Source organism: Elephantulus edwardii, unplaced genomic scaffold (genome assembly GCF_000299155.1).
Source record: "Elephantulus edwardii isolate Elephantulus edwardi_28Jun2011 unplaced genomic scaffold, EleEdw1.0 scaffold00045, whole genome shotgun sequence".
Classification (NCBI taxonomy): domain Eukaryota; kingdom Metazoa; phylum Chordata; class Mammalia; order Macroscelidea; family Macroscelididae; genus Elephantulus; species Elephantulus edwardii.
Window position 1 is genome coordinate 1,101,112 of NW_006399795.1, and position 9,571 is coordinate 1,110,682.

The 9,571-nt window shown below is 45.9% G+C and overlaps 1 protein-coding gene across 2 annotated transcripts in view; it reads right to left on the reverse strand.

The window, feature by feature from the left end:
• CLCN6 (chloride channel, voltage-sensitive 6) overlaps positions 1 to 7,887 on the reverse strand; it is a 40,036-nt gene extending 32,149 nt beyond the window's left edge. For both annotated transcript variants that reach the window (XM_006885750.1, XM_006885749.1), the window contains exons 1-2: positions 7,638 to 7,887; positions 6,647 to 6,706 (exon numbers count right to left, since the gene is read on the reverse strand). In XM_006885750.1, coding sequence (XP_006885812.1) covers positions 6,647 to 6,706; positions 7,638 to 7,724 — 147 coding nt within the window. In that variant the 5' untranslated portion in view covers positions 7,725 to 7,887. The remainder of the gene's footprint in view (positions 1 to 6,646; positions 6,707 to 7,637) is intronic.
• Between the last annotated feature and the right edge of the window lie 1,684 nt (positions 7,888 to 9,571).

A 9,571-nucleotide genomic window follows, 5' to 3' on the forward strand; every position in this document is an offset into this window, starting at 1 on the left:
TTTGGGCATACTGTAAGGAGGGAGAGGTCCTTGGAGAGGGACATCATGCTTGGGAGGGTAGAGGGACAGCGCAGGAGAGGAAGACCCTCTATGAGGTGGATTGATTCAGTGACTGGGGTAATCAGGATGGGTGTGTCAGGGGCAGTGAGAATGGCACAGGATAGAGCAGGGTTTAGGGTTGTTGTACATAGGGTCACTATGAGTTGCAAGCGACTCGACGGCACATAACAACAACAAAAACAATGTTGACTTCTAAGATTCCCCATGTCTAATAAACCAAACAGTTGCAAAAGAGTGGGATACAATACCTTTAATCTCTCATAGCCAGAATCCAATTTAAGGGAAGTTTTCCGTGGGAAGACTGGTGGTGGTGTATTCCATAATTAGCTGCACTGCTAACCAAAGCCCATGTTTCTTTGAGAGTTTCAATCCACCAATGGTTGTTGGAGAAAGATGCACAGTCTCCTCCTGAAAGATTTACAGCCTTGGACCCTCTATTAGGGTCAGCTTTGAGTTGGAACATGATGTCCTTCTCTAAGGACCGGTCTCTCCAGGCTAAGTATGCTTGGAAGGGTGAAGGGACAGTGCAGGAGAGGAAGACCTCTGATAAGATGGACTGATACAGCATCTGAGGCAATGGGGGTTTGTGTGTCGGAATTAGTGAGACTGGCTCAGGAAAGGGAAGGGTTCAGAGCTGCTATACATCACAGACTCAATGGCTCAAAACAACAAAAACAACATACTATAGTGGTTGTTTTTTTAATTTAAACCTCTTGTTTAGAGTCAACAAGACCTCCGGGAGGACCTTTCTAAAGTTGGTTGTTATTATATTTTGGAGAAACATTCTTCTAAGTTATATCATTGCTAAGCATGAAAATTCAACTAGCTGCCAATGGCTTTGGTTTTATGGTTTTAAATGGCATTAAAAAAATGGCAAGGGGGAAAAAGATAAAAGAGGAAATCCACAGATGAAAGAGATTTAGGAGACTTTAACTAAACAACTACAATGTAAGGACCTACTTTGGAATTTGATTCACACAAACTAGAAGTAATAAATGCAGTAAAAAAAACCCACAAACAAGTGGAAAATTTGACAAGTGGCTATTTGATGCTATCAAGGAATTCTTAATTTTGAAAGGTGTGATAATAGTACTGTTTAATGTTAAAAAAGGAAAAAGGTCCTTTTATTTAGAGAGGGAGCTCTGGTGGCCTAGTCTTGTAGGGAGCTGGGATGCTAACCCTGAGGCCAAATTTCTCTGGCAGTTCAAATGCATCAGGGGCTGTGCAGGAAAAATACGGGCAACCTCATTCTGTGTGATTTACAGTTTTGGAAACTCAAAAGAAGGCTAACTTCTCCATAATGAAATACTCCACAATGAAAGTTAAAAAATAAAATTAATTTATTTAATGAAATAAATTTATTTAATTAATTAAATAAAATGAAATTAATGCCTTACGTTGTTGTGGTGGTGTACCACAGAGTTGGAACTGACCCACAGCTAACCCTCCAGTGGATTTTCAGAGGTTTTAATCACACGGGAGGAAATTGCTCATCCTTACATGCTGAAACACTGTTAGCTGCTGAGTTGGCTCCATCTCAAAGTAACCTTACAAACAAGAAAACATTACTTAGTCCTGCAGCATCTTTATGATCACTGAGATGCCTGAGTTCAAGTCAAAGCCTAACAGTTACAAAGATAAAAAACTAAAAAGAAAATTGGTATGGATATGCCATTGTCAAGTAAACAGAATTTTAAGAGTCTACATGGTATTGAAAACAAGGGATAACTAATGTCACTTCTTGGGATAATTAATCCTAAGGAACTTGTAAAAGGACTCACAAAAATGCACATCACTAGATGGTTCAACAGAGGAGCAGGGGTGGCCTAGTGGGTAAGGAGTTGTGCTGCCAACTCAAAGGCTGTCAGTTCAAATCCACCATCTGCTACACAAGAGAAAGACAGGCAATTTTCCTTTGAAAATCTGCGAAGGGTCAGCTAAGGGTAACTTCCAATTTGATGGCACATTAACAACAACAACAACATAAGGTTCATCAAGTAGTGAAGTTAGAAGCAATTAAAGAGAAATAAACCATAGTGCAATAAAATTGTGTACCTATTTAAAAAGATGTTGTAGGAAAGTACCTACCAATACAACATTATCAGGCAGGAGGATAAAAACAGGTTGAAATGCTATGTTGTTGCTGTTAAGTGCCATCAAATCACCCATGGCTCATAGGAACCCTATGCAAAATAGCTCTGAACACAGCCCTATTCTGAGCCAGTCTCACTGACTCTGACACACCTAATCCCACTGCCCCAGGTACTGTAACAATCCATCTCATCTAGGGTCTTCCTCTTCTTTGCTGTCCTTCCACCCTTCCAAGAATGATGTCCTTCACCAAGGACTGGTGGTCGAGCCATCTTTTTTTGATCATATGAGTCAGTGTCTGTTAGCTGGCCTACATATCATCTCCTATAAAGCAGTCAATTTTGATAGGCTCAGAAATCTCAAGCTTACCCAAGCTAAAGATGAGAACCCAGCTGCTTTCCTTAACCGTCTCACTGAAGCCCTGACTCAGTATACCCACTTAGACCCTACCTCCCCCGCAGGGGCCACCGTCCTAGCTACTCATCAATCAGCCCCTAATATCAAAAAGAAACTCAAAAAGGCTGAGGACAGCTCCCAAACACCCATTCGAGACCTGGTAACATGGCATTTAAAGTTTTAATGCCCAAGAACAGGCAGAGGCTAAGAAGGAGACTCATGCCCTCCAGAAAGTGAATCCGCAGACCCAAGCCCTGGTAACTGCCCTAGGCAGCGGCAATGGCAGTGGTGAGTGGTCAGAAAACACCCCCTCGTTCAACAAGCTGGTTACCTACTGGTGCATGCTTCAAGTGTGGCAAAGAAGGTCAATGGGCTAACCACTGCCTTGAATCTTGCCCTAAAACATAGCCTTAATCTATCTGTGGGACACTGGACCACTCAAAGGCCAACTGTCCTTTGGTGCATAGTCGCGGCAGGGTATTGCCTCCACCAAACCCAGTCCCCATCCCGGCCAACCTCTTAGGCGGGGCTGCTGAAGATTGAAGATGCCCGGGTTCAGCAACCCCATCCCCATTGCAGAGGCCTGGGTAACCCTTCAGAAGGCAGCAGGGAAGCCAGTTTCCTTTCAGGTTGACATGGAGGCTACCTTTTCAGTAATCCCTTCCTTCTCAGGTCCTGTTTTCCCTTCTCAGGTCTCAGTAATGGGAACTGATGGCCTCCCTTAGGCCTTTTACCACTCAAGCCCTCCTTATTACTTTTGACAAATACCCATTCTTTTCTAATTATCCCTACATGTCCAACTCTGTTCCTAGGTAGAGATCTCCTGTATAAACTTGGAGCTGTGCTAAACTGGGAGCCAAGCGAACCTAGTTTGCCTGACCAAACTTTAGTTCTATTCTCCTTAGCGCTCCTTCCCTCTGAGACCCTTTCTCTACTACCACTATTAGCACACATTGTCAACCCCGTTGCAAGGGATCTTTCCACTCCATCTGTAGCCTCTCACCATCAACCTATTCTTGTTACTCTGAAAGATCCCTTCTCTTTTCCTGCTAGACCCCAATTCCCTATCTCTACAAAACACTACAAAAGTTTAAAACCCATTATTATTCACCTACTTTCCATTCTTTGCAATGTTAATGATCTTTTATTGTGTGGCCCCAAGTCAACTTTCACAAACTCACAATGCTCAACTTCCTAACTTTTTGGCCTCCAAGGGATTCAGGGTATCCTCCTCCAAGGTCCAACTGTCTCTCCCCACAGTTAAGTGTCTTGGTTTTCAATTGACCCCCAAAGCTTCCAGCTACTAAAAACTGCTGATCAAATCCTCTCTTTTCTCAGATTTATCAGCTTCCTTAGACACGGGATTCCCAAGCTTTCCTTACTAGCAAAACCCCTTTAAGATGTGGCAAAAGCCAACCCACAAGGACCCCTAGATTCACCTCAGTCAAAAGCTCTCCTCAAGCTCCAGCATCTCCTCTTACAGTCCCCACCCCTTGTATTGCCAAATCCATCTAAACCTTTCTGTCTATAACTGATGCAAACAGGGTATTGCTGCTGTCTTGGCTCAGCCTCTTGGACCCACCTGTACCCCATTACATTCCTCTTTAAGCAACATGATGTCATCACCCAAGGATGGCAACCCTGCTTGTGATCCCTAGCAGTAGCAGCTCTCCTCACTAAAGAGGTGCTTAAACTCACCCTGAGAAGCCCTCTGCAAGTCTTCTCCAACAATAAACTCTGAGACTTGCTTTCCCAAAACCTGCTTTCCCACAACTTCCTATCTTTACTTTGCCTTGGGAGGATACAGAAGCTTCATCTGCTTTTTCTCAAGAACCTCTCAATCACTGTCCCTCAAACCGGCCACCCTACTTCCAGTAGACACCTGGACTTATAACCATGGCTGCCCTGAAGTCCTTAAAGATATGGGCTCTTTACTTCCCTCCCTACCCGAATAACCCATTCCTCAACTTATTATGATCATTGCTGCCCTTAAGTCCTTCAGATATGGGCTCTACTCCCCTCCAACCCATCCCTAATCCAGACCATACTCTGTTAACAGTAGCATTTGTATGATTTCTAAGGGTTACCATTAAGTAGCCTATGTTGTGGTTTCCATAAACAGTGTGGAAAGCAGCAACTTACTTCCTATTACCTTAGCCTGTATCCAAGCAACTCCCCGCTCACCACCCTTCCTGAGCCCCTTTGATCTGATGTACAGCCAAGTGTTTCTGCTGAACCATAAACAACCCACTGAACCTCTTTTAGCATCCTATCTTCCTCATCTCTCCCTCATTAGGCAATTACTCCGGGAACATGCAGACCACTGCATTCCCATACCCTCACCTGAAAGTCTAGACCAGACAGCTAGAGTTATCCCAAGAGATGTTGTCCTCATCAAATGTCACGCGTGCACCCAAACCTCTTCAACCGCTCTAAGATAGACTTTACACAGTCATCCTAACTACCCCCACAGTGGTTAAGGTCATAAGTAACACCCATTGGCACCACCTTCCCCAGGTGAAGCATGCTCCTCTCACTGAGCAGACTTACACCTCTCAAATGGTGGGCCCCACTACTCTTCACCTCACTCAAATCCCAAGCCTTAAGTATCTCTTCATATTGTTGCTAATCACTACCCCCCACTACTCTTCGCCTCACTCAGATCCCAAGCTCTACGTAGCTCTTCATATTGTCATTAATCACTCCCTGCCTTTTTGAATTCTTACTTCACAGGTTAAAAGAAATGACAAACTTGAACCAGCTGCTGTAACATCCATATTCTCCCTTGGCTACTAGTCCTGGGCCATACCAGGCTCAGCTTCTGAGCCCCAGCTCTTAGCACCTGTTCAGCTGGAAGTAGCTAGAAAGAATACGTTGCCCTTTTTTCTCACTAAAGAGGCTGGGATGTCAGGCCAGGATCAAGGTCAAAGGAAGAACAAAGGATTCAAGGAATATCAACATGTCAACAAAGGAAGTGAACAGCCTCACAGTACCTGGAATGCCTCTCCCTTCCCTCCCTAGAAGACCACCCACCTGGCTACACCACAATGGAATGACCCTCCCTTCCCTTCCTAAAGACACTATAAAACCTACTCTAATCCACTTTAGGTCGTGGGTATTTCCCTGGTTTGTCCCTCTGCCTGTTTCTCTCTCTGCAGACCAAGGGATCCCACATTGGCCTTAACTAAAAATATGCATTCATATGATAACAAGTAGTTCAAGGGGCTACTGAACTCTGAGGCCAGAGGTAAATGGTGCTTAACTACTACCATTAAATGCTCTGAAAGGGATCCTATTAGAATGTTGATAAAATGGGAAGGAAATGTATCACAAAACTCAGAAACCAGGTTTATAGATCAGATACTGGTGGAACCTCCAAGACTATGGCCACTAGTCACCATTAAAGTCTGGAAATGAGGGAGTGGGGGGGTGAGGAAGCAAACTAAAGACAACCACAACAAAAAGCCTGAAAAATAATTCACTCCATGTGGCTGGCTCAACTTTTAGGTAAACATTTAAAAACAAGGTGAATACCATGGAGGTACACACTCAGAAAATTAGTTATTCGAGATCAAATGAGCAAGAGTCAAAATAAAATTTCAGAAAGGCAAGAGATAGGAAAGAAGGACAATAGAAATGGGAAATTGAGGAATGGATGGAAATAAAAGTTTTAAAAACCAAAACCATACTCTAAGAGTACTGAAAACAAAGAACCACAAATAAAAACATTTCAGAGAGGATTTCCTAGAACAAGAAATAAAAATCTGAAAACTAAATTCTCTCAGAAGAGAAGGAAAGCTTCCTGGACCACAACTGTTATGAATAAACATTATGTGGTGCTTTGACTTTGCGTCTTTGCAAGCTGTAAAATAAAAACAATTTAATGGCATATACATACCTTAGTCAGGCTAAAGTACCATAAAGTCATTCAAATACTGTTTTGGGGTTTCTTGCCAGAGCTTGATCGCCCCTTGTCCACTTACTGTTTGGACTATCTAATCATCAAAGAGCATCTCTGGTTGAACTCTTAATGCTTTCACGTGAAGCGATGAAGCCACCCTGTACTCTGATTTCCCAAGAAAGCATCCCAGCATCTCACCTCATAGTCTTTCCTTGGAAGGATCTCATCATCCTCCTCCTGGGTTTCTCCAAGGATAGTCTAGAAAAACAGATTCACAGAGAAGAGATCTTCTTAATAATTAAAAGTGGAAAGAGGCAGAAGTGCTAAAAGAAACCAGTTGCTGGTTTCTAAATCATCACGATACGTTATAGCAAATGGTAATATGACCTAAAAAATAAAAAAGATATTTCCGGGTGGAAGGTCATGTGGTTGAAAATAAAGTCATACAGAAGAATTCTTTTTGGCACCTATATGACAATGAGATTGGCTCAGGATAGGGCAGGATTCAAGGCTACTGTACATACAGGGTCGCTATTAGTCGCAGACAACTCGACAACACACAACAACAACATATAAATACATTCTCCAAATAATCACTCTTGTCTTTAGGATACTTCAAAGATGTCCAAGGAGGGACATGCTAAGGGGGAGAGTAAAACACCAAAAATTCCAGGTTCCAATCTGACAATGTGTCAAATCTGAAAACAGAAGAGAGCTGTCAACTCAAGGGACACAGCTACTCAAGCGTTCCATTATGCTTTGCAGAGGGGAAGTGGATAGTCAGTGACCCAGAAAGGGTGAGGGATAAAGGAAACTCTACAAGGAGAAACTAAAACAGTCGCATAAGCATAAAGTCCTTCCTGCGCAGGGACTTATTCTGAAAACCCTTTCATCCAAAACTCCTTTCAGATGGAAATAAAAAAAAGAAATAACGAGTAGGACTGATTAACTAGAGCTGGCCTGGAATATCTCTCTCGAATCCCTGGGAGGGGCTAGGAGAAAAGATTCCAGACTTGGCCATGGGCACATGCAGTGGGACAGATGCTTTGAGAGCCTTGGTTGCAGTCCCCAGGCCCCACCCGCTGCCACCTGCAGGCCGAATCGGTCCGGCCCCACCTCCGTCCGGCGACGCCTCCCACCGTCCCTTAGCAACTACCCCTTCCCCAACTCAGCCTCGGCCGTTCCGTACCAGCTCCTCTGGAGTACGGGTCTCACGTTCACCACAGCAGCAGCACCACTTGCAGCAGCAGCACAGAGACCCCCTGCACCCCGCCATCTTCCTCCTTTACAGCCACGCTGGACCCCTTTGCCACCCCCTCCCATTCAGATCCGCGCCTCACGTGACTGGCCCTGGACAGGTCACGTGGCCCTCTCGAGCTTGGGGACGGAGACAGGGAGTGGCTGCAGACGGGTGGGGCGAGAGCTCGCGTCACATGACGGTGGAGGGTGGCTTCCAACCAGCCTCTGGGCGAGGCCATGTTGGAGGCGGGGCTTCCGGTGCCTGCCCCAGTGGTTTCCGCCCTCTTCCCCCTCCTTCCTTAGCAACCTGATACCTTTACCAAACCCCCCGGTCGCCCCGCCCCCTCGGCAGGCGGTGCTCAGTGGCGGCATTGCTGTGGCGGTTGCTCGTTCCTAGTCACATATTCCCAGCGGGTGAGTGACCGTAAGGAGAGGAGTCGTTGGGGAGAAAAACTCCTGAAGCCGAGGAATGACCACCCTGGAGAGGGGAGATGTTTGTGGGCGGAGAGCGACAGAGGCCCGCCCCCCTTTACATCGAGGGGAGGCTGCCGCCCCCTCAGTGCACGCTGCGCTTTGACTATTGTAAAACTCGATGATTGTCACTCCCCAGGGGCCCCCTCTCTCTGAGGTGAAGAATCACTTTCTCCCCCAGCCAGAATGGACAGGATCTTGGGGCTGAAGGTAGTCCTAGCCCCATAGATCTGGACTCCTATCCAGTGACCCAGTTACTCGATTCCCGGTTGTCGTACCATCTGGGTGCCAGCAGCGACGTCCAGTTCCACCCTTTAAACCTGCCACTCCACCGAACAACTGGAGGGGAAGAGGTGTGGGTCACTGGCACTGCTGTCCCCCGCGCCCACAGCATCTAGCTGCACACCCACCGTGTCCCCTCCGGAATGGTAGAGCCCCGATCCCCTTGGCGCTTGGCCCAGACAAAGTAAGTGCTAAGTAGATGGCGGAGAGTTGTTTTTAGAATGGAGTGGCAGGGCCTAGCCGGTTGATGCTCACAGTCTGTTACTCCCATGTGCGCTGGAAACTGACAGCTGACAACCACAGGCAGTTGGCTGCCACCGTAAGGAGACTGGGCCCTGGTCCTAGGGATTGGAAGGGAAGAAAGGGGAGACAAAGCTGTTAGTCCACATTACAATCTAGAGCGGTATGGGAGCCCAGCTCAACATGATTGAGAGAATGAATAATTGGCACGTGCCTGGCACTTACAGGGAATGCAGTAAATCTTTAGCAAGATCTTTAGTGGATAGTTTGTTGGTGGTTCAGCAGCCTCCCTCTCTTGGCTTTATTCCAGCATTGACTGAAGTGTTCTATTTTCATGGGAAGGAGGCCAGCCAGACTGCATTTACCATTGCCCCCTTTTTTAGTCCTGACCATCATCCTCACTGGAGTTTTAGATCAAAATCAAAATGGGTTTAGTCTCAGGACTCTGCCTTTGGATACACCTGTGTATGACCTGAGGGAGCTCTGGTGACCTAATGGGTCACAGCTGACTGCCAACCCAGCGGCAGGCGTTCAAATTTACCGGCTGTTTCGCGGAGAAAGAAGGGAAGTCTATGTACTTTATAGTCACTGGTCAGGGGTCCAACTTGCTGGGGCACTGAGATTGAATGTTGAATATGTTATATGTGCTTGTGAGTACTTTGGGAGAGTGACTTAGTCGTTCCTTTGTTATCCCACGTTTGCACAGGCCAAATTTTCACCAGTGTGTGTGTGTGTGTGTGTGTGTGTGTGTGTGTGTGTGTGCTTTCTTTAAGCATTTGTCTTCTACACCGCCCCCTCCCCCATTGATCTGCCAGCTGGCACTATTAGGCTGCTTGTGGTTGCCATGGTTCCAAGCTTAGTACATGATGGGGGTGCCGGCATTGTAATTGA